Source organism: Myxocyprinus asiaticus, chromosome 14 (genome assembly GCF_019703515.2).
Source record: "Myxocyprinus asiaticus isolate MX2 ecotype Aquarium Trade chromosome 14, UBuf_Myxa_2, whole genome shotgun sequence".
In the NCBI taxonomy this organism is placed as follows: Eukaryota; Metazoa; Chordata; class Actinopteri; order Cypriniformes; family Catostomidae; genus Myxocyprinus; species Myxocyprinus asiaticus.
The window spans coordinates 8,424,213-8,450,181 of NC_059357.1; the positions used below are offsets into that span (position 1 = coordinate 8,424,213).

At 38.0% G+C, this 25,969-nt stretch overlaps 1 protein-coding gene across 9 annotated transcripts in view; it reads left to right on the forward strand.

The window, feature by feature from the left end:
* The window catches only part of LOC127451390 (histone acetyltransferase p300-like), a 51,973-nt gene that overhangs the window by 18,519 nt on the left and 7,485 nt on the right, over nucleotides 1–25,969 (forward strand). For 4 of the 9 annotated variants that reach the window (XM_051716064.1, XM_051716069.1, XM_051716065.1 and 1 more), the window contains exons 11-24: nucleotides 1,202–1,279; nucleotides 1,399–1,487; nucleotides 1,748–1,900; nucleotides 4,625–5,083; nucleotides 9,077–9,298; nucleotides 9,852–10,014; nucleotides 10,181–10,332; nucleotides 14,774–15,013; nucleotides 17,913–18,001; nucleotides 22,200–22,310; nucleotides 22,860–22,916; nucleotides 23,026–23,103; nucleotides 25,323–25,390; nucleotides 25,759–25,909. In XM_051716064.1, the coding sequence (XP_051572024.1) occupies nucleotides 1,202–1,279; nucleotides 1,399–1,487; nucleotides 1,748–1,900; nucleotides 4,625–5,083; nucleotides 9,077–9,298; nucleotides 9,852–10,014; nucleotides 10,181–10,332; nucleotides 14,774–15,013; nucleotides 17,913–18,001; nucleotides 22,200–22,310; nucleotides 22,860–22,916; nucleotides 23,026–23,103; nucleotides 25,323–25,390; nucleotides 25,759–25,909 (2,110 nt within the window). The remainder of the gene's footprint in view (nucleotides 1–1,201; nucleotides 1,280–1,398; nucleotides 1,488–1,747; nucleotides 1,901–4,624; nucleotides 5,084–9,076; nucleotides 9,299–9,851; nucleotides 10,015–10,180; nucleotides 10,333–14,773; nucleotides 15,014–17,912; nucleotides 18,002–22,199; nucleotides 22,311–22,859; nucleotides 22,917–23,025; nucleotides 23,104–25,322; nucleotides 25,391–25,758; nucleotides 25,910–25,969) is intronic. The other 5 variants (XM_051716068.1, XM_051716073.1, XM_051716070.1 and 2 more) reach the window with 3 other exon arrangements.

Here is a 25,969-nt window from a genome sequence, read left to right on the forward strand (position 1 = left end):
AATGAATATTCTCTTATCCTTCACTCACCCTCAAGCCATCCCAGATGTGTATGATTTTTGTTTCTTCTGCTGAACACAAATATAGATTTTTAGAAAGAAGCAATATGATAGGTGTGGATGAGAAACAAAACAATATTTAAGTCCTTTTTTACTATAAATCTCCTTTTACTTTCACTTCCACATTCATTTGTTTTAGGTGATTCGCATTCTTTGTGGATTCAGCCACCTCCTGGGCAGGGAGGAGAATTTATAGTAAAAAGGCCTTTGATCTGTTTAAAAACATTTAACTGTTTCGCACCCACACCTATCATATTGATTCTGAAAATATGGATTTAACCACTGGAGTCGTGTGGATTACTTTTGTGCTGCCTTTATATGCTTTTTGAACCTTCAAAGTTCTGGCCACCATTCACTTTTTTGTGTGGAACTACAGAGCTGAGATATTCTTCTGAAAATCTTCATTTGTGTTCAGCAGAAGTAAGTCAGTCATACACATCTATAATGACGTGGGTGAGTAAAGGATGAGAGAACTTTCATTTTTGAGTGGACTATCCCTTTAAGTGAGTAGTGTTCGGCTGGTAATGTGATTCTAACATAAACGGCTTTTGTAAGGTTACAAATATGACTTGAGTCTTCATTTTACGTGAGTGCTCATGATTTATTCATTTTTGTTAATTGCAATTAATTTCTTGGTGAAAAACATTTTTTAGTGAGGAAGAAAATACTGAGTGCAATTTTCAATTATAAAACAACCGATATACTGTTTAGACACCTGGTTGTCAAACATTGGTGGAACATGTTCATAGTTAATGTCATGAACTACACCTGTGGTTACTCTGCTTGGACACCTGTGTGAACTTGAGGGGAAATGACTTCATACATCCACTAAAATCACCTTGACACCAGCTGGTTAGAAGTAATTGTGAAAATGACTAAGAAAAGTGTCTAGCATATGTTTGCAGATGCCACTTGGTATGATATTTTGTTGTCTTAATGCAATGAAATTCATAAATTTCAAGTGTGTCTAAAATGTCCATTTACTTTTGTAGCCACTGTATGTGTAACTCCTTATTCTCCTCAATGTTGGAAACAAGCCATTTAAAATTTCATTGTAATGCACACACAGTTGTAATCTGTTGCTGCTGTTTGTTATTGCGTGGAGTAGTAGTAATTAATTGTCTTGTAAATAAATCTCTCTTAGATGGTCCCCATTCAGATCTGTCCCTCCTTCAAGCCCCTGGACCAAACCAGATGGTCAACAGAATGCAGAATCCTGCTGGTATGACACACTTATCACTTAATGGCTTGTAGTTAAAGCAAACATACAGACACTCTGTAAATGAATAAATAGTAGGGTGTTTTTGTCTCAGTGTCAAAATCTCTTTCTCACCTATGCAGGGATGAATCAGTTTTCTCAGGTGGGGATGCAGCAGCAAATGGTTCAAAGGGCAACGCCGCCTCTGCCCATGGGAGCAAATCTCAATCAGGTAAACTTATGCATGACCTGGGTGTGAGACATTGAGGGCAAATTCGTTAGTGATAACACTACTGTGTAATATAGATACTTTTAATCGATTGGAAGACGCAAAAGTATTTTAAAAGCTTTAACGCAAGTGTAAATGTGAACTTTCCTTGTCTGTGAAGATTCTTGGTTATTCAGGTTATCATAGAATCAGCATTTAATTTCTGCTAGTTTTTTAGATCCAATATCAAGTGTTTATTTGGCATTTTTATTCTGTATTTTTAGATGGGTATGCAGGGAACACCTCGAATGGCTCAACCCAGTGTGACCCAGTCACAAAACCAGTACATGCAGAACCAGTTTCCAGGCACAGGTGCTGGACTGGGCCAGGGTGCGGTCAGCCTGAACCAGACTGCAGGACAGGGAGCCATGCCACAGGTCAGCTATTACTACACATTTATATACAGTGTTTATGTGACTCAGCATGGTTTTATGTCTCCAGTATAATGGCAGTCTGATTACACTGTAATAGATTATAGTTCTAGTTTTGCCACACTGAAATGCTTACCCACGACACCTTATGTAAGTACAGTTATGAGTTGTATAATACTTTTTCTAAGGGGTGCACTTATATGAAAGTTTTTGGCCAAAACTGATTTTAACAAAAACCTATAAGCAGATACCGATATTTTGCCACTTACCTTATTTTGTCATCAGATCAATGTTTTACTTTGTATTTATGCTTTAAAATGTGTCAAAATAGCTTTTTTTTTTACTGTTCTAACACTGAATGATGAACATGAACATGAATTGGATCTGTTGAACACAGGCCAAAATTTAAAAGAGAACCACAATGAAAGATTAAATAATGATACAAAACAAAATGTATATGATAACATGATGATTGATATGAAAAAATGTTATTTTGTACTTCTAAAACATTTTTGCACTTCTGTTTTTACAGTTCAAAACAACAGAACTCACATTTTACATGTATGTACTGTATATGATGGAACATTACAAATTCATACTATGCATATGTTGTGCAATTCCACGGAAATGACAATCGCATCATGGAAAGAAAAAAGTTTTAACCAAAGGAACAAAACCCCCTTTTAAATTCTGGATTATAGTTTTATAATGGATAATGCCATCCAGACTGCTAGAGGGCGCCGCTTGCTCACACAGTGCTGACTGAAGCATTTAATGCAGACTAGAACTGTGTTCCAATTCGCAGGGGCCCTAAGCAGTGTTCACAGCTCCCTACTCGCTGAGCATGGGGATATCTGTTGAAGTTCACTTGACAAAATTAGTTCATTTGGAATGCCCTGCAACATCAAACACAGACAACGCTTGAGTTGCGCAGATTTCGGGTTTCAAGTAATATACATATAAATGTAATATAAATTACCTAACATCCATCTATATAAATGTTTATAATACACGCATGTATATTCTTACGATTTTTTTAAATTATTGTTAATTGTTATTGTTATATATTTAAATCAATATATTTCTCTAAACTTGTAACCCATAAGTTAAATGACAGTTGCTGTTTAAAATAAAAAATGAAATGTTATTTGGTTATTTTATAATATGCACATCTTAAGCATTATATGACCTATTGTTATAAAAATGGATGTAACGGTCGCTATTCGTGTGCTTTTCACTTGCGCACAACTCGTAGAAAGCACACCTCAGTTAAATTAGGCTTAATTAAAATGCCAGTGTCTTAAACACCTTTTTTTTTTAGCCAAACTACGTCAGTACTCTGATGGTTCGCAATTACTGTTGGGTAAATTTCCCTCTCAGCTTCGTGTGAAGTGATGTATTGATGTACATGTTTAGTGCCCTTCCAACTGAACATGTACGCTTCCTTCGGATTGGAATCTCACTTATGATGGCTGAATATCCTGTGATGTCCACTTCGCTGGCCACTATCGGTCGATTGAAACGCACCTTAAGCCTTTATTTTAATACGCAGCCGTTAAAGGACATATTGCTATTTTAATCTTAATTCAATTAATCATGCAGCATTAATGGATAGGATACCGATGTCTCAGGTCAAAGTTTGCTGGTTTTAAAGCGTTTTGGATGGTTTCGCTCATGTAGCCTATAGGTAAATACCGCTTTCATAACTGTCAGGTCCAATTGATGTGAGAATGAGAGAGAATAAAAAATAAATAGTTCTTAGGAGTGCCAACTCTTCTACATACTGTGGCTATTAATATTTCTGGATTGTGCTTTTTCACAGAGTTTTTACAAAGTGTGTTACTAATTAATTAGAAACATTTCCATACCAGCGTTTTCATGCTTATAACCTATATGCCAATGGTTTTCATTTGGTCAATAATTGTCCGATAAATCTCGGCAGCCGATAAATCGGTGCATCCCTGATCTTTCTGTTGAAAGACAATAAAAATGTCAAAAAAAGAAAAGCAAAGTTTTAAGAAGAATTATGTTTCATTTGTGCTTTGTGTTACTTCTGAGTATTCTCGTAAACATTCATAAAACGTAATGTTCAGTTAGGATGTAAATAGGTCTGGGTGATAAATGGCTGAAATGTTGTTGTTGTTTTTAATCAGGGGAACCATCATTGGAAGCAAACCGTCATTGTCTAGTAAATAAACATTTTTTAATGCAAGAACTAAAATACAGTAGAAATATAGTTATAATAAACGCATGGTTTTCCACCGACTTTTTTTGTGCCAATATGTACAAAAGGGAATATTTAAGTACATATATTCTAAAACATTATAACAACATTCTAAAAACATAAAATGCCATATGAGGACGTCCGTTAACACTGTATGTGATGACTCAAATGAATTGCTGAATCTGTGTTTGAAACATTGAAAAGGACAATTCAAAATAACTGATTTGAGGATATGATTCAGACTTCCCAAATTCCCATGTACCTGTTAACTGTTTTGCTAATGAGGTTTAATCCATAGACCCTACTAAAATAATTTTGTCATAACGCTGTCATGCTTGCAAGTCATGAACTTAACTGGCCAAATAAGTACCTTAAGATCACCATGGTATTCATGACCATTATTTTGCCAACAAAATCATTGCAAAAACATAAATATTCAATGTATTACCCAGCCTTAAAGTATTACTACCCAGTTAAGTATTTCTTTGTTTCTTTTTCTGCCTCAGAATCAGATGTCCACTCCGCCATCGCTGGGAGTGAGTAGTCCCATAGCTCAGTCCCAGTCAGTCGTCTCGGGCCCTGGAGCTGCTGTTGGCCCTCAAGGGCCTCCTTCCAACCACCCTCCACCTGTTCAACAGCCAGGCTTGCACTCACACTGTCCTCCTTTACGTCAAAACTCCCCTTCTCCAGCATGCAGCCGCACCCCTACCCCTGCCCCGCACCAAACGCCCCCGCAGTTGCCGGGTAACCAGACCCCCCAGCCCCACACCCCCACTTCTTCGACCACTATGGCCCCACCTGCTACACAGCTGCCCTCCGTGGCACAGGGGGTGGGCTCAGAAAAAGCCAATCAGCTACAGCAGTCACCGCACGGGGGCGGAGCCCCTGGAGGCCCTCATACAGGACTAGCGTCGTCTGTGCCTTCCCAGAATGGCCACGGGCTTTGTGCACACCCACACACTCCTGTGAGTATTCTGCAATCAAGCATGTGTTTGTTTAGGCTTTTGCGCTTGTTGTACACACTCATTACTTTTTCATAATACTGAGATTGACGCAGCTTGTGGCTGTTCTGAAGTCTACACTATCTTCATTCATCTTTCATTTACTGTTTTTGTTTGGATCTGCTGTAAAATTGTTCTTTTTTTGGTGACTGCTTCCCTCTGTTGTTCCTCAAACTTTTCTGTTTTGCTGTTCTTTATTAGCTGTTCTTTCTGACGCTTTGTTTCTTATTTGGCTGTTCTTGCTTTGCTGTTCTTTATTGGGTGTTCTTTCAAACTGTTTCTCATTGGCTGTTTACAAGCAAATAAATAATCTGACTGATAGTTCAATCGTAATGAAAAGACTTCATGTAAACTCCTCAGTTGGGAAAAAATTATCTGATTGAGCTCTATCCGAATAAAATTTATATCCGATTGAAAGGGGTGGTGTAGATCTTAAATATGTTAAATAGAAGAATAACAGCCATGTAAACCTTTGAATCCAACTACTTTTCAATTGAATACAAAAATTCCTTGTGCACATGCGCAGTGTAGAGGTGTGTATGTTTATTTATTACACGATACTCATCGCAGCTACCTAATTTACACCGTTCTGTGTGTCAATATGTGCGCTACTTCACTCTGACATTGTAACCGTAATTTCTCAAGATTTTCTACTTTGCCGTAGTCGATACTGTCACAGATTAGTAAAGTAAATGTTAAATCTTATTTTGGGTCATCTTCTTTTTCAAGAGATGACCCAAAATAAGCACAGTAAGTATCTTAAACCCCTTGCACATGTTACGAGTCAGTTTATCTGATAATCGTACAGTCAGTGGTAAACGACACAACTTAATGACCTGGCGGATTCCGAAGCAGTCGCACAAATGTTTGTGCTATTTATCCTTATAAGACATAAAGCTAGAGGAGGACATTGCTTACATTCCTTGTAGCTGGCATGGCCAGGGGCTGCATTAGCTGAAAACCCATCTGCAGATTTAAAAAAAAAAACAAAAAAAAACATTTTTATATATATATATATATATATATATATATATATATATATATATATATATATATATATATATATATATATATATATTATTACAAATGCTGTCCGACATTTGACAGATTCAGATTTCAAAGGGAGCCTGTGTGATTTCATGACTGCGTACATCAATCTTAACGACAGTGTGTTGCTGCCAGTACTGCATGATAATAAAGTGCACAAAATTTGTGCACCGTTTCTGATGGTTATACTTTGATTTAATCTAAGCACAAACATGATGTTTAGTGTAGAATTCTGAGTTATTTTAGTGGAGTAGGCTACCTGTATTATTCAGCTTTAGATGTAGGCTACGTCCTTCTCATCTGTGTCACACTGTCACTGCTTGCATGTTGATAGCAGACATGCTGAAGTAGTCTTGTCCATGTAAATGCGCTTTAAAGCCGCACGTAGCAAAGTTTAAAAATCTTGTTTTAGCGCTGCTGTTGATTGACGGGTAGAACTTTCAACCTAGAAGTTCTTTGTTTCACCAGACTCGCGCTTGGGTAGTTGAAAAATCTCTCTCACATATCCACTATCATTTATATACAGTTATAACAGATGCTATACCCCACTAAATTTCGCCCTAGAACCGAAACGAATGCAAGTATGACGAATAAAAATGGACCATGACGGACATTTTACAAGTTTTTTCATCAGATTGACAATGATTGTTTTCTAGTGCAACCCGTATGGCAAATTATTTGTTTGAAGAGCAGAGAACAGCATGGCATTTCTGTAGAATCTTTCCCAGTGATATGGTCATGACTAATATGGGAAAACCACAGATTTAACATGACCATTTTCTCAATGTGTAAAAGCTTCATGAACTCTCATTTTTCATTGATCTTGTGAGTTGTAACACTTTCTACTGATTGGTCAATTTAAGGTGGTTTGCCAAATTGGCTCGTTCAACCGCACACCCCTCACGAATTCAAGCTGACAGCGGCCAAATTTTTTAGACAGTTTTAAAAATTATCGGGAGGTCGTGAGCTGCTCGTAAGCCGCTCGGCTCTGCTCGTAATTCCTCTCACACGATGTGAGCCGTAACCACACGAGCACCAACGATTTCCACGTGAGCTCTCCCGACTGGAAAAAATTGGTCGGGAGCTCGCACGACAGACGAAAATCGCACCGTGTACTAGGGATGGGCACGAGTACTCGGGAACTCGGACGTGGCAGCAATGATCAATCGTGAAAACGATTATCGATGGTGATCATTCATGATGTGACTTCACTTAATTTGAAATTCAGTGACCATTACGTGACAACTAAACACAAATGTGTCAAAGAGGGAGCTTATTTTTAATTTTGAGATTGATTACGTTGTGATTTTGAGGGGTACATTGATTGTCAGATGTCTCATAGCAACCAAACTGATATACGATGCTGAAATGCTATCATTACCATCAAAAGAGAGTGTAATTGACTGTGTAATGTAAGATCTTTGACTCGTTAATGGATATTATTTAATAAAAGTGAATGTTTGTCACTGACTGTAACCCTCCCGGCCCTGGGTGTCGAAATGTTTGCATGACGGAACACGCACACCTGCATCTCGACAAAATGGGAGTTGAAGATTTCTGCACGAGTTTTCCAAGTTAGAAGTCCGACATAAAGTGTCATTCTGTTGCACTTTCCCCAGTTGAAAGGTGGAAATTCCAACTCTCCTAGTTGAATGGAACGCTTCATGAATCATCACAGAAACAACATGGAGCATCGCAGCTTTCCTAACAGGAGCGAACACTTCAACTTAACACGCATATTAAAAATGCGATGGTTGTCAGAGCGAGCTGCGCTCGTGACGTGGTGCTGATGCATTGCGGGTGACCCTAGTTCGAGTCCCGGCTCGTGAGGTCCTTTCCTAATCCTATTCCCACTCTTCTCCCTCTCATTTCCTATCACCTCTCTACTTTCCCTATCCCAGTAAAAAGCCAAAAGACCATAAAAAAATAGTGATGATTATGGCGTCTCCTGTTATGGTTACCGCGATTTGAAAATAGACGGTTCAGACAGTCACAAAAAAAAACTGGTGCACGCTTACTAAGATAGACAGACACGTGTTGTGCACATTCTTTCACTGAGTTGGGCAGCGAATCTTCACAGTGACAAAATATGATGCATTATATTTTGATTATGCAATCTTTTGTACATTTTGTAACAGATTATTTTATAACAGCCTATAATAATGAATAGATGATACACTGGAAGAACAAGACGCAATGCAGCAGCCAAAGATGTTTGTCAGATATATTATATAAATACAGTTATGTACATGTCATTGCCCCTTGAGTACTGGAAGAGTCTTATTTCTTATTTGGCTGTTCCCTCTTGCTCTGCTCTTCATTATTGGATGTTCCTTTTGACTTTTGTTTGCCTTTTGGTTGTTTGCCGTTACGGTTCCTTCTGACTCTTTGTTTCTCATTGGCTGTTTTCTCTTACTCTGCATTTTATTGGCTATTCTTTTTTTACCCTTTATTTGGCTGTTCACTCTCTCTGCTGTTTATTTATGGCTGTTCCTGTTAATGTTTGTTTGCCATAAGCAGTCCTTTCTTACAGACCATTAACCTGCTCTTTATTAGCTGTTCTTTCGGACTCTTGTTTCTTATTTGGCTGTTCTTTTTTTGCAGTTACTTCTTTGCTGTTCCTTCTGAGCTGTTTCTTATTTGGCTGTTCTCCCATGTTCTGCTGTTCTGTTTTTGACTGTTTCTTATTACTTCTTATTTGGCTGTTCTCTCTCTTTGTTTATTATTGGCTGTTCCTTTTGATGTTGTTTTCCATAGGCAGTCCTTTCTTTTCTGTTCATTGTCTGTTCCTTCTGACTCTGTTTCATGTTAGTGATTTTCTCTTACACTGCAATTTATTGGCTGTTCTTTCTGACTCTTGTTTCTCATTGGCTGTTCTCACTTACTCTGCTGTTCTGTCCCACACATTAGCTGTCTCAGAAATCAGCACTGACTGCAGATGGTCAGGCATCGACCCCTGCCTCAGTCAGCAGTGCTGACCCTAGCTCGCAGCTGACATCATCTGAACCCACTGCTCAACTTGACCTCAAAACTGAAGCTAAGGAAGAAGAGGATGAAAATGAGACCGAAGAAAAATCCTCAGGGAAAATGGCCGCCATGCAGAGTGAGATTAAGAAAGAGGAGAAATCAGAGGTGAGTTGGAAAACTCAAATTTACAAAAAAAGACTGACAGCCTCAGACAAACATAAATATATATTTTTGCAATAAAAGTAAAGGGGTCATATCATGAGGAATCAAATTTTCCTTGATATTTTGATATTCAAGAGGTCATTGTACTATAAAAACATACTGTAAGTTTCAGAACTCAAAAGTCAAGATATCCACTCTGAAAAGGGCATTTATTGTTTTAACTGCAAACACTACTAGTTTTCAAATCGGCCCTGTAGTGAAGTAGGAATGGGGTATTCATTTTAATTTCCCCGCCTACACAACATGCGTAATTGTCGTGGTAAACTGGTAGAGAGAGCACCTGAGGCACTCCAACTCTGAAAGTGGTACTATTGTTACAGTAGTTTGCTTTTAACCAATGAAAAGATTAAGATGGTGAGTAAGGTCCTCAGATGATGATGTGTTCCTGGTTGTGAAAAAAGTGCATCTCTGCATAGCATTCTGAGAGATACCAACATTAGGAATGAGTTGCTTGATTCCATCACTAACTTCATTTTAATTGGTCTGATACATAAAGGAGGAGGAGTCTGCAGGTGATGAATGTAAGACTGAGCCAATGGAAACATCAGACGGGTCGACAGCAGAAGATAAGAAGCCGGAGGTGAAAACCGAGCCCAAAGAGGAAGAGGTGACAGGGGGACCGAACAGCACCCCCTCAAGCACACAAAGCAAGAAGAAAGGTAGAGTTGAAACAAGCGCATGCCTTTTATTCAAACATTCATTCAAAACCTGCGAATTTTAGTGACAACCATAGTTCTATTCATAGGCTTTTTTTTTATTTTTTATGTAAATACACGTGAATGTCTGCTAATCTGCTGATTCCTCTTTTTCCTTCCACTACATCAGTCTTTAAGCCCGATGAGCTCCGCCAGGCATTAATGCCAACTTTGGAAGCTCTGTATAGACAGGATCCTGAGTCGCTGCCCTTCCGGCAGCCGGTGGACCCCCAGTTACTGGGAATACCCGTACGTATTCGAACTAGTAACAAAACTAACCTGGTAAGGGCCTGCGCTGACACGCATTATGCTACAACAACCTAGCGCTTTTTAGTTCTAGTCTCATTACTCTTTACCTTTATTCCTTTCTCTCTCTCTCTCTCTCTCTCTCTCTCTCTCTCTCTCCCTCCCTCTTCTGTCTGCTGTGGTTTGTCTGTGTTTGTGTGTTGATATGAGAGAGATGTTGCCAGCTTGCTTCTGTAGCATTTCTGTCAACCGAGTTCGAAAAGAAGGCAGTGCTGTCAATGAACATCTTTTCTTGCAGTCAATTCCTGCCAAATAGAAGGACAATTATAATCCAAAGCATAAGACTTGCTTTAACTAGTCATTTAATTACTATTACCATGACTCCACAAGATATTAGCTTAAACTTGTTTATGTAAGGAATTTACCTGAACTGAATGTGGTTTGAAGGTATGAAACTGCAAATCAATTGGCAACAAATATTAAATGGTTGTGGTTGTTTGGCATCAAGATTTCTGGTCAGTGAAACACTCAATAAAATAAAACTTCTCAACAGTTTCATAGCCGACTGCCTTATTTTCTCCTTTTTTTTATTTTTACATCACCTTTCTTTCACTTGTTTTCATCTGCCTGATCTCAGGACTGTGACTGCAATTCATTAGCCATGAACTCTTAGCCATTGTAGTTTTGAACAATTTAAAATATATTTTAATGTGTCTCATAAAAGCCTCTTCCTAAGCCCATCTGTTGTCACCAGTTATTTCAAACCCAGAGTCACAGCCAACCAAATTTTATATAACCAGCATAGCAGATTATAATTTACTTATTGATCTATGTATTACATTTGTATGAAGTACAATTGAATTTCATTCAGTATTTAGTAAATAGCTGCTAATCAGCACTAAGTGTTGCATGATTGGATCAATTGGCTACTTCTGTTTCCAAAAAGTGCAAGAAATGAAAATGACTTTCCTGCTGTTCGTGTTATTTTGCTGCTTTAAACCAGTTTGGTTGAATGAGGCTCTGGATGCATTTGAGGTGGGACAAGCAAACATTACAGACAAAAAGATTTGTTTGATGATAAAATCAAATGAACAGAACGGGTCAGAGAGATTCAAATCCGTTTGGGTCACACATTGAATTTCAGGTGACTAATGCCAAGATATAGAATAACTCTTTGGTCCTAGCTATAGAATTTTTATCATATTTAGTGGCTCGTTCAGTCTGATCATTGATTCAGTCACTTCCTATTATATTTCATAATTCCTCACTGATCCCAGATCAATGTTTGTTTGAAACACCTCAGTCTGTCCTGGCATTGGCGTATTCCCCATCGTAGGATTTGTATAATATGGTTGTGTGAACATAGATGAAGTCACCATCTTTGTAAAAGCCTTGTAAATTTAATAGACCAGTTTGATAGATGGTTTTGTAGCACTGACAGATGAAGGTGGTGGTTATAAGATGCCTGCAGTCCAGATCTGTTTTTCTGATTGACATGTCTCAAAATCTAAACCCATATTAAGATGACCCAAACTCTTCTTTAAAACCTCAAACTACTTTTCTCAAAATATGATATCACAAGTAGCTCTGAGCTAAAAAATTACTTATTTTTATTTATTTTAGCATTTTTATCTCTATTTCTTATCTATTTATTCTGAATTTTCTTAAAAGCATTATTCATTTTAATATGAATTAATTATTTTGACAACAGCCATTGTTGCCAAGTAGAATCAGACAGTATAGATGCAGTAAAATACAGTAAAAATCTAGTTTAAAATGATCAAGGCATGTTTTACACATTGTGTTCACTAAATGAACAAAATATTTAATCTTTTTTATTTTTTAAGGGCATGTAAAATATCTCACCAGGACTTCTGTCTAATGAATAATTGAATCAGTGCTTTGAACTGGTTCACTGAAACAAGCAGTTCATGAGAAGTGATTTGCAGAACTGATTTTGCATCAAATAAACCAACTCCGAGGATGTTTGTTAATGAGATTTATAGGAATATTCCAGGTTCAATTGAAGTTATGCTCAATCGACAGCATTTGTGGCATAATGTTGACTACCACAAACATTAAATTTGTCCCCTTGTCCCTCCTTTTCTTTAAAAAAAAAAAAGAAGCAAAAATCTGGGTTCTAGTGAGGCACTTACAATAGAAGTGAATGGGGCCAATCTGTAAACGTTAAAATACTCATTGTTTCAAAAGTATAACCACAAGACTTAAACAATTTGCACGTTAACATGATTTGTGTGATAAAATCACTTGCTAACATTTTCTGTGTAAAGTTATAGCCAGTTTTACAACTTATTTTTACGACGTAATGCCATAAGCCCTAAAACCCTAATATGACTGTAAAAAATAATTTTTTAATTACTTTACAGCTCAAATAATACATGAGTTTTAACAGAAGAATTAATGTAAGTGCTTTTATAAAATTATAAGCTTCAAATTTCTGCCTTTAAACACTCCAAAAATTGGCCCCATTCACTTCCATTGTAAGTGACTCATTGTAACAGTGATTTTTGCTTTTTTTTTTAGAAGAAAAGGAGGGATGAGTTGAAAATAAATTTTTGTTAATATAAACACCTTTTTATAATGATTAAATGAATGCCTTTTAAATGACTCTCTATGCTTCTCACAATCTGAATACTGTGGGGTCAACGCCTGAATTCAGGGCTGTATTTATACTGTTTTGTTGACTTGTGCCATTGGACATGCACTCTCAGAGTACTGAGTCCAGCTGTAAATTGTGGAGTAAATGTTCATAGCTATGCTTATGTATTTAACATCTCTGTGATGATATCACCCAGCTTGCACTCACCTCAGCTTACTGTATCCTAAACCCTTACCCTGCTATCCTCACTCTAGTAGACTGCAATTTTAAAAGCAAATTAATTTTAGTTGGCCAAATAAATTAATTCTGCATCCAGGTCACCTTCCAGATGTGAAACTTATCCACCAGACCTGGGATATTCTTTTTCTGCTCCCAAATTACATCATAAATGATGACTTGGCAATGAATGACAATCCTAATGATTACAGGGTGAAGAAATGTCTGGGGTCATAAAACACAAATTAATTTTTGCATAAAGAAAATGAACCCTTTTAAAAGACACTTATGTGTTGTGACACTATTTTCAGGACATTTCGCACATTTCTCTAAAGTATATTTACTGTAATGCAAAATAATGCAGTAATGACAGCGTTTGAAATTTGTGTTAAAATCAGCATAAATTAAAGGGATAGTTCACCCAAAAATGAAATTTATTATTTACTCACCCTCGTGCCATCCCAGATGTGTTCTTTCTTCTGCAGAACAGAAAGACTTTTAGAAGAATATCTCACGTCTGTAGGTCCATACAATGCAAGTGAATGGTGACCAGAACTTTAAAGGTCCAAAAGGCACGTAAAGGCAGCATAAAAGTAAACCATAAAACTCCATGGTTTATTCCATGTTTTAAGAAGTGAAATGACAAGTGTGGGTGAGAAACTGATCAATATTTAAGTCCTCTTTTAAAAAATTATAAGTCTTCACTTACACATAGTGAAAGTGGAGATTTATAGTAAAGGATTTTAATATTGATCTATTTATCACCCAAAGTGATTGCATTGCTTCAGAAGCCATGGATTAAACCACTGGAGTCTAATGGATTACTTTTATGCTGCCTTTGTGCCTTTTGGACCTTTAAAGTTCTGGTCACCATTCACTTGCATTGTATGGACTTGCAGAGGTGAGATATTCTTCTAAAAATTGTAATTTGTGTTCAGCAGAAAAAAAAGTCATACACATCTTGGATGGCATGAGGGTGAGTAAATGATGAGAGAATTTTCAACTTTGGGTGAACTACTTTTAGTGCAACAAATATTGCAATTATGTCATGATACTTCAAATTGTACTCAAAAAATTTAAATAATCTGATTCTGTTTATGCTATAGTTGAAGGTTTAAATGTACTTTGTTATCATATAAATAATGTCCCAATGCAAATCGTCTTTATGGTCTTAAAAATTGGCTTCATTTTAATGCAAAATATAATTTCTCAGGCATTTCTGAACTTTCCTTGAGATTCACCCTACTATCTGACTGTACTGTGTCCAGATATCACCCCTGTCCCTCGGTCCGCCATCATTGCTCCTGGCCCAGAGAGTTATTTGTTTGTTTTTGTGTGTGTATGGAAGAATAAGAGAAAAATGGGGTACAGATTTGAGTGAGGCAGTGGGAGTCTGTTACGGTTTTCTCTGTGCATGTGAACCTTTTCTACAGTGCTCAACATTGTCCCCCCGCACCCTCTTCTCTCCCCCTGATTCTCAACGCACTGGGCGGTCCCTCCTCCACAACATCCATCACTACATCCAACTTGAACTTCTTCCTTTGACCTAATGATCATGATCTTCATTCTTAAATTTGCCACCTTCTCGACCATGATGATGTTGATGACAACATGGATGATCTTCCTCCTGCAATCCTCCAGGACTATTTTGACATAGTGAAGAACCCAATGGACTTGTCCACTATCAAGCGTAAGCTGGACACGGGTCAGTACCAGGAGCCCTGGCAGTACGTGGACGATGTGTGGCTGATGTTCAATAATGCCTGGCTGTACAACAGAAAGACGTCGCGGGTGTATAAATACTGCTCCAAACTGGCAGAGGTGTTTGAACAGGAAATCGACCCTGTTATGCAGCAACTGGGGTATTGTTGTGGAAGAAAGGTGAGTTGTGTGTTACAAAATGCATGTTTAAATGGATTTAAGAAAATGGATACTTCCATTTCTGAAAATTGGATTGGATGAATCGCGTTCGAAGTGTCATTGGATTTTAATAAGAAATCGGTTTTCTTTTAAATTAGGGCTGGGTATCGGCAACCACCTCACGATACGTATCACGATATGTCACAATTCAATGTACCGCTAATCATCACAACATCATGGTTATATCACGATTGAATCTGTGCCAGACTCATAAGAGAGACCCTGCACATCTGCGAGAGAAGAGTTAAACATGCAAATTCAGTTTCATTCTGCACCTCATAGAAGTGGTTCTGAACGCACAGAAAAACACTGATCTTAGAGTTTGTGCTTATTTAGATGACCTGCTTCTTTATTATTGGAATGTTGCACATAATATAAATATACAAATAAATCAATAAAAATATTGATACAGCAAGGGCTGGGTGATGTGTAGAATATTCACAATATGATTGCGACGATTTTGCTGACAATATAAAATTAAGCAATATTATGAATATCATGATAATGTTAAAGCACCTTTTATTTGACCACTGCATTTCCTAAAGAGCGCATCGCTTTTAGAAAACATTACAAATGACTTTTAAGCCAATTCAGAGAAAATACATAATTATAATAAAAATAAAGATATATATTGAATAGAGTCAACTGGCCAAAAAATAGAGGTATAATTTTTGAAGCCATATTGCCCAGTCCTTGACACATTTATCGAATATATCGATACAAAACCATGGGAAGAAGAATCGCAATATATATTGATATGTGATTGTATCGGCACAGCCCTACAAAAAAAATTGCATTCTAGAAAAGTGTTTGTACATAATGCCAGGGCTGCCGGTAGGAATTCTTGCGTTCATCGGGCTCATCTGTGGACCCCCCTCTACTCCGGGTCCCCGTCAAGCCCGGGCCCAGGACAAAAGGTCCAGTTATACCCCCTAGCGGTCCTGCATAATGCATTATATGATGATCAAGATGAATATCTATCCAAGCATGAATCAAATTTTATTTTTTTTTTTTTTTTTTTTCGATTTAGGTAGAATTACAAGGAATGTAACTATTCAGATTCCTCTTAACGATTCACGTTCCTTAACGGTTCCATTAACTATTCTTTAAGTAATTTTGAGCATTTGAAAAAAAAAAAAAAATTCAATTCTTACTGCATTTTCTCCCCTCTGCAGCCGGTTACCAAATTACAAGATTAATTTATATTTTTAACGGAACAAATTCTTGCTAAAGGTGTTTACACAGACTTTTTAATTAAAATATTTAATCTTTTTTTTTTTTTTTTTTTAAATTGAAGGCTCATAACATGTATCAACAACCATCCAGTAATTACTCTGAACATATTGACAATTCTCGGTTTCAAATCGGGCATGACCAAATGAAAAACTCTCGGTTTGGTAAGTTTTTGATTCACTAAAGAATCGGCTCATAAGAGTTATTCATTCGGAAGGTAGCACTGAATGTTTCTCACTGCAGATTCAAAAGAACCAGCTCAGAAGAGTCATTTGTTCGGAAAATGGACAACACCTAGTATATAAATACAGTGTTCCATCCACATCGGCAGAAAAATGCATTTTCGAGAACCGTTAACAGAACCCAACGTCATAAAACAAAGTGGTGGTCTCAGAGTTTGCATTTATTTAGGGGGCCTACTTCTTCATTGTTGAACTGTAGGACATGATATAAATACCTAAAGAGATGATACTTTAGATCAGGGGTATTTAATTAAAGTTTCAAGAGGTCCAGTCTCTACATTTCCTTCCCAACTTGCATGGTGTCAGTAATCAGTATGGCTTTGAATTTTGTTTTTTGTTTTTGAAATAGTTATTATAACTTTCTATGTTGGCAGCAACATCAGTTTTCACAAAATTAAAACAAAAAACTGTCATTTACATTTATGCATTTGGCAGACGCTTTTATCCAAAGCGACTTACAGTGCCCTGATTACAGGCACAATCCCCTTGGAGCAACCTGGAGTTAAGTGCCTTGCTCAAGGACACAATGGTGGTGGCTGTGGGGATTGAACCAACAACCTTCCGCTTATCAGTTCAGTGCTTTAGTCCACTACACCACCACCACTCCACCACTCCTGTCATAAAAGTCACGTAACATGCTGAGTAATAAAGCTAAATTTAGATGGAAAAAGATGTTAGTCTAAAAAGGTGACACGTGAACTTGTCCTGTCACACCTGCTTTAGCTGAACCGTCCAAGTCATTTATCAGACAGATGGGATATTTTCACTTTGCTTTATTCTCATTTTCTAGCGAAAGCTGCCAGTCTCTGTCTACATTGCTGCTCACCGTGTCTCCGCTGCTTTTGTTAAAATAACCGTGCCTGGAACTCTACGTAGCCTAATCAGGCTTATGCGACGCCTCTTGTATACCGCGAGGGAGAGAGGCAACACGCACAGAGCAGGAAATGATCCGTGTTCGGCTCTTGAGAAAAAGATGATATAGCGCTGATCGCCCCTGAGTGTTTGTGGTGTGTATAGCTCCGTTGATTTGATGCACTGCTCACTAAAACTATAGAAACGTTAAGATAGGACAACCGTTGACATTATCTGGCAGTCCAGATGGAAACAAGCCGGGGTCCAGACTCGGACAGCGGTCCGCTAATTTGTGACCGCTGCTTTAGATCCTTCTACAATATTGTATTGTCAATAAAGTATTGCAATATATCAATATTGTATCAGCACAGCCCTATTGTGACTTATTACTAACAAATGTAATTATTTATTGAACATGGAGTGTTATAGGCACGCTGCTTCACATGCTTTCAATATGATTGAAAAATGAATTGGTTCCCTCTCTTTTAATCTCTGTCTCTCTTTCACTCTCATTCTCTTTCTTTGTCTCTCAGTTGGAGTTTTCTCCCCAGACTCTCTGCTGCTATGGCAAACAGCTGTGTACTATCCCTCGAGACGCTGCATACTACAGCTACCAGAATAGGTCAGTATCATACGCTATATTAACACTGTAGATATAATCAATTACACCCTTATTAAAACCCAGTATACAAACCCCACCCCTCAAAAAAAATCTTTCTCAAATCTTCTTTTGAGAGAAACCATCTTTAAGTTTAAAGATGGTTTAACACACACACACTCTCATCGTACATTGTGTATTTGTATGTTAAACGATCCAGGTAAGTATTTTAAAAGTTATTCAATCTCAATGTGATAAGATTCCTTTCATATGCTTCATAAAATGTGAATGCCGTTCTGCTATGAGCACATATTTCCCACCTCAGGGTGTTGTTGAATTTCAGGCCTGTTGATTTGACTTTCCGTGGCACAATAGACCACCTTTCACACTTCTGCTCTCTTTCTGATTTTCAAACGGCCATTTTAAAGAGGGTCTGCTTTAAATGATTGTCTCAACATCTGTCCTGTTTTGATGTTTACATTCATGTTCTTATAGTTAAAGGGATAGTTCACCCAAAAATGAAAATTTTCTCATCATTTATTCACTCACCCTCATGCCATCCCAGATGTGTATGACTTTCTTCTGCTGAACACAAACAGCTCTGTAGGTCCTCACAATGCAAGTGAAAGGTGACCAAAACTTTGAAGTCTCAAAAAACACAAAGGCAGCATAAAAGTAATCCATAAGACTCCAGTGGTAAAAATCTGTGTCTTCAGAAGCAACATAAGTGTGGGTGAAAAACAGATCAAAATTTAAGTCCTTTTTTACTATAAATTCTCCTCCCTGACCAGTAGCTGGCAATACACACTAAGAATGCGAATTGCCAAAATCAAAAGATGAAGAATGTGAAAATAGAGATTGAAAGTAAAAAGAACTTAAATATTGATCTGTTCCTCACCCACACCTATCGCTTCTAAAGACAGATTTAATCACTGGAGTCTTATGGATTACTTTTATGTGACCTTTATATGCTTTTGGAGCTTCAAAATTTTGGTCACCATTCACTTGCATTGTGAGGACCTACAGAGCTGAAATATTATTTGAAAAATCTATGTTTGTGTTGAGCAGAAGAAAGTCTGCTCAAATCTGGGATGGCATGAGGATGAGTAAATGATGAGAATTTTCATTTTTGGGTGAACTATTTCTTAACTTTTCATTGGCAGATGGATTCGTTGGAGTGTTTGTGATGCCAGTTGGTAGCAATGAACACGAAACAGCAAAGTTCTAATACAAACTAAGTACCGAAACAATTAATTTGCTCTTCCTCTAATGTGTTAGTGAAAAGCATTAAAAAATTCCCCAGTTAAATTATGCATTTTATAGCCTTTGTACATTTTTCTGCTGTTATGTTTTGGCAGAATTTTGCCATTGATAAACATTGGCTAGTGCCTACTGCCCAGCATAATTTCTTAAACATTTGACTGAATCATTCTGGACATTATACTTCCATTTTAAAGAAGTGTTATAGAAATATTAAGGGTTGCTTTTCACCACTAAATCAAAAATAAATATAAATTAAAATATTAAACAATGAATATTTTAAAATATTTTAAAGATATTTAACAAAATAAATAATAATAATTAAAGGTGCATTGTCATTTCTATGACTGTTGTCTTGGACTTACAGTGACACCTAGAAGCTTGGATGCAGCATCATTCAAACAGAATAGTTTTCAGTTTCAGATGCCATTATAGAAGTTCACTATTCACAGTCATATACAGTTGTGCTCAAAAGTTTGCATACCCTTGGAGAATTGGTAATATATGTACAATTTTTAAAGAAAACATGAGTGAGCAGGCAAAACACATTTCTTTTATTTCTCATGGGATTCATATTCAACTGTAGGTTATAACAGAATGGCACAATCATTAAACAAAACATGGCAACAAAGAAAAAAATGAAATGACCCCTGTTCAAAAGTCTGCATACCCTTAGTTCTTAATACTGTGTATTGCCCCATTTAGCATCAATGACAACATGCAGTCTTTTGTAGTAGTTGTCTATGAGGCCCCAAATTCTTGCAGGTGGTATAGCTGCCCATTTGTCTTGGCAAAATCCTCCAGGTCATGGTCAGGACTTTGGTCGTCTTGCATGAACCACACGATTGAGATCTCCTCAGGGTGGCTCGATGATATTAAGGTCAGGAGACCGTGATGGCCACTCCAGAACCTTCACCTTTTTCTGCTGAAACCACTGGAGGGTCAACTTGGCCTTGTGCTTAGGGTCATTGTCGTGCTGGAAAGTCCAAGAGCGTCCCATGTGCAGCTTTCGTGCAGAAGAATGTAAATTGTCTACCAGTATTTTCTGATAACATGCTGCATTCATCTTGCCATCAATTTTCACAAGATTCCCCGTGCCTTTAGAGCTCACACACCCCCAAAACATCAGTGAGCCACCACCATGCTTCACAGTGGGGATGGTATTCTTTTCACTATAGGCCTTGTTGACCCCTCTCCAAACATAGCGCTTATTGTTGTGACCATAAAGCTCTATTTTGGTCTTGTCACTCCAAATTACAGTGTGCCAGAAGCTGTGAGGCGTGTCAAGGTGTTGTCGGGTATATTGTAACCGGGCTTTTTTGTGGCATTGGTGCAGTAAAGGCAGCTAATTTTTGTTGAAGTATCATCGTATTGTGCTCCTTGAAACAACCACACCGTCTTTTTCCAGAGCAGCCTGTATTTCTCCTGAGGTTACCTGTGGGTTTTGCTTTGTATCCCGAACAATTCTCTGGCAGTTGTGGCTGAAATCTTTCTTGGTCTACCTGACCTTGGCTTGTTATCAAGAGATCCCTGAATTTTCCACTTCTTAATAAGTGATTGAACAGTACTGACTGGCATTTTCCAAGGCTTTGGATATCTTTTTATATCCTTGTCCATCTTTATAAAGTTCCATTTACCTTGTTACGCAGGTCTTTTGACAGTTCTTTTCTGCTCCCCATGGCTCAGTATCTAGCCTGCTCAGTGCATCCCTGTGAGAGCTAACAAACTCATTGACTGTTTATACAAAGACACTAATTGCAATTTAAAAAGCCACAGGTATGGTGAAATTAACCTTTAATTGCCATTTAAACCTGTGTGTCACCTTGTATGTCTGTAACAAGGCCAAACATTCAAGGGTATGTAAACTTATGATCAGGGCCATTTGGGTGATTTCTGTTACCATTATGATTTAAAAAGGAGCCAAACAACTATGTGATAATAAATGGCTTCATATGATCACTATCCTTAAATAAAATAGTTTTTTTGCCTGATCAGTCATATTTTCAAAATCAATGCCAAAATTTCACAATTTCTGCCAGGGTATGCAAACTTTTGAGCACAACTGTAAGATTACTTTAATCAATGAATGAAAGTGTCCAATAACAGGACGGTTACTGAGATTAAGCGAGTAGTATTCGGCTGGTCATGTGATTCAAACATGGTGGCTCCCATGAGGGGACCCTCTAAATGTAGAATAAAACAGCTTTTATAAGATTACTGATATGACTGAAGTCTTTATTTTAATGTGACAATTTATTTCTGTGTTAAAGAAAATTACTGATTGCACCTTTAAATATTCACCCAAAAGTTGAGACATTTAAATTCTAAAACCACAATTGGCAAAGACCTTTCACAAAACTTCATGCTGCCAACTTCAGGGCTTACTAACTGTTGTTTTGTCATAAATTTAGTTTGCACTAAATTTTGGGTGTGAACCTCTTTAAAATGTCCTAAAAGGATGATGGGTCTCTGCTCCTGTTCTCGTTCCTTCACATCAACTCGTGTATCCCTCACTCCAATGCTCAGTGGATGTGAGGGAGACTGTCTGTGCTTAGCCTCAGCTTCCTGCTCTCTCTCTTTTGGTTTCTTTTTCTTCTACATCGGATCCACGCCTCCAGCTTTCCATCATGTAGCTCTTTTCCCTCATAACAGTTTTGTTTTTCTCACTTTTTAAAATATTCATTCTGCCCTCCCCCCTCCCTCTTCCCTTTCTCTCCCTCGTTTTTTAACGCTTGTGATGTCTGCATTGGCCTGCTTTGATGTGACCAATCATCCGCTCCGAAATTTACACGCAACCAATCAATCAATCTGCCCACACAAAAACCCTGCTTCATGATTGGCTGCTCCCGGTGACGAACCTGCCTTCTCCTGTGTGCCTGTCTCCTGGCCTGCCCTGCCCTGATTGGTGGCTGCTTCCACGTGCCCTCACTGTGATTGGCTGTGCTCTTGGCGAACGCTGTAGTTCACCCAAATATGGGCTTCTTGCTGACAGGTACCACTTCTGCGAGAAGTGCTTCAATGAAATCCAGGGCGAGAATGTATCCCTAGGAGATGATCCCACCCAGCCTCAAACGTGAGTACCCTTTCTAAAATTTAAATAAAGCTTACAGTCAAAAGTTTGGGAGCATGTACTCATCTTTATCATTACTATTATTCTAAAGTAAAAAAATAGTAATGTTATCAAAACTGTGGTTGATTATTTGGAACCGGTTCCTTTTAAAATAAATAAATAAATACCAGAACCGTATGAGCTTTGACTTTTGTTTCTGTTAACGATTCCTGAACATGCACTTTTTTCTTTTTAATGAACAGCAAGCAACATACAGCGCTGCCGGTGTAGTCCGATTCCTGAAGGAATGACTCAAATGAGTTGGTTCTTTAGAATCTACAGTGCGAAATATACAGTGTTACCATTGTAGTCCGTTTCTTGAACGAATGACTCATATGAGTCGGTTCTTTAGAATCTACAGTGCGAAACATACAGCACAACCAATGTATTCCAATTCCTGAACGAATGACTCTTATCAGTTGGTTCTTTAGAATCTACAGTTTGAAACATACAGTGCTACCAATGTAGTAGTACAGAGTTTAACGTACTCCTTTCTCTCTCTCCATCCTTCAGGTCCATCAACAAAGATCAGTTTCAAAAGAAAAAGAATGACACCCTCGACCCTGAACTGTATGTTGACTCACATTTATTTACCTCAGATTAATTAGACCAACTGTTTCCTCTTTGTTTCATGGTGTGGATTTGTTTTGCTGTGTCTGAGCCTTGTTTTCCTCCACAGACTGCTGGAATGTTCTGACTGTGGACGAAAAATGCATCAGATATGTGTTTTGCACAATGAAACGATATGGCCATCAGGGTGAGCTAGATTTAATTTGATCAAATTTTGACACTTTGCAGAAAGGTAATTATTTTGCAACTCTGTAAGCAAAAATGTAATTAAACCCCTGATTTGTGTGATTTATATTTGTTTTGTAATAAATGTTAAATTGGGGGGCCCGGGTATCTCAGCAAGGAAAGATGCTGATTACCACCCCTGGAGTTGCAAGTTCGAATCCAGGACGTGCTGAGTGACTCCAGCCAGGTCTCCTAAGCAACCAAATTGGCCCGGTTGCTAGGAAGGGTAGAGTCACATGGGGTAACCTCCTCATGGTCGCTATAATGTGTGGGGGTTAAATAATGAGAATTAAATAAAACTAATATATATATATACATATATATATTACACATACAGGTGCATCTCAATAAATTAGAATGTCGTGGAAAAGTTCATTTATTTCAGTAATTCAACTCAAATTGTGAAACTCGTGTATTAAATAAATTCAGTGCACACAGACTGAAGTAGTTTAAGTCTTTGGTTCTTTTAATTGTGATGATTTTGGCTCACATTTAACAAAAACCCACCAATTCACTATCTCAAAAAATTAGAATACATCATAAAACCAATAAAAAAAAACATTTTTAGTGAATTGTTGGCCTTCAGGAAAGTATGTTCATTTACTGTATATGTACTCAATACTTGATAGGGGCTCCTTTTGTTTTAATTACTGCCTCAATTCGGCATGGCATGGAGACGATCAGTTTGTGGCACTGCTGAGGTGGTATGGAAGCCCAGGTTTCTTTGACAGTGGCCTTCAGCTCATCTGCATTTTTTGGTCTCTTGTTTCTCATTTTCCTCTTGACAATACCCCATAGATTCTCTATGGGGTTCAGGTCTGGTGAGTTTGCTGGCCAGTCAAGCACACCAACACCATGGTCATTTAACCAACTTTTGGTGCTTTTGGCAGTGTGGGCAGGTGCCAAATCCTGCTGGAAAATGAAATCAGCATCTTTAAAAAGCTGGTCAGCAGAAGGAAGCATGAAGTGCTCCAAAATGTCTTGGTAAACGGGTGCAGTGACTTTAGTTTTCAAAAAACACAATGGACCAACACCAGCAGATGACATTGCACCCTAAATCATCACAGACTGTGGAAACTTAACACTTGGACTTCAAGCAACTTGGGCTATGAGCTTCTCCACCCTTCCTCCAGACTCTAGGACCTTGGTTTCCAAATGAAATACAAAACTTGCTCTCATCTGAAAAGAGAATTTGGAACACTGGGCAACAGTCCAGTTCTTCTTCTCCTTAGCCCAGGTAAGACGCCTCTGACGTTGTCTGTGGTTCAGGAGTGGCTTAACAAGAGGAATACAACTGTAGCCAAATTCCTTGACATGTCTGTGTGTGGTAGCTCTTGATGCCTTGACCCCAGCCTCAGTCCATTCCTTGTGAAGTTCACCCAAATTCTTGAATCGATTTTGCTTGACAATCATAAGGCTGCGGTTCTCTCGGTTGGTTGTGCATCTTTTTCTTCCACACTTTTTCCTTCCACTCAACTTTCTGTTAACATGCTTGGATACAGCACTCTGTGAACAGCCAGCTTCTTTGGCAATGAATGTTTGTGGCTTACCCTCCTTGTGAAGGGTGTCAATGATTGTCTTCTGGACAACTGTCAGATCAGCAGTCTTCCCCATGATTGTGTAGCCTAGTGAACCAAACTGAGAGACCATTTTGAAGGCTCAGGAAACCTTTGCAGGTGTTTTGAGCTGATTAGCTGATTGGCATGTCACCATATTCTAATTTTTTGAGAGAGTGAATTGGTGGGTTTTTGTTAAATGTGAGCCAAAATCAACACAATTAAAAGAACCAAAGACTTAAACTACTTCAGTCTGTGTGCATTGAATTTATTTAATACACGAGTTTCACAATTTAAGTTGAATTACTGAAATAAATGAACTTTTCCACGACATTCTAATTTATTGAGATGCACCTGTGTGTATATATATATATATATATATATAGGTCATATGAAAAATGTATTGAATACCTTTTTAAAGATGAGCTACATTAAAAAGGTTCTCATTGTTTCATATTTGTCAATCTTCAAGTTAGCAATAGAATTTTTACAGGTTTGTAGATACAATACTGAGCACTGATAATAATAAAATCTAATTTAGCAGCATATCCAGAGATCTTACACAGTTATCTCCATTCCTGCTCATACCTGCCCCTCTCTTTCTCTATTTCTACCATCCAATCAGCTTTGTGTGTGACGGCTGTCTGAAAAAAGTCAATGCAACAAGGAAAGAGAATAAATATGCTGCAAAGAGTAAGTGGATAAGAGTGGCTTTATTTGCTCTGTTTTTCTTATTTTACAAGTCTACCAATAAAACATAAATAGAAGAGATATGCAGAAATACAGAAGAATATGTTGGGTTTAATGTACAGTCGGTCAGTCATTATCACAAAATAAACACAGACGGGGTGATCATGGGGCCTTGCATCACCCAGTAGGTGTTTATTTTGCAGTAATGACTGACTGCTTTTACATTATCCACTGATTACACAGCTACTTAGCCACTTGGAAATTATTTTATTATGTGAGAGGAAAGAGACCGCAAATACGAGAGACATGAAAGTAGCACTGCTATGTTGTAAAGCTAAAGTAACTCATATTTTTCCTGCTTCTTGTCCTAGGGCTACCTCAGACAAAGCTGGGTAACTTCCTCGAGACACGAGTGAATGACTTCATCAAGCGCCAGAGTCATCCAGAATCTGGTGATGTCACCATCCGTGTGGTGCACGTCTCTGATAAGGTGGTGGAGGTCAAACCTGGCATGAAGTCCAGGTGAGAGACCTTGAAGTTATAGAGACTGCATAGTGATGTCGGTGGCGAAGATTTTCTTTA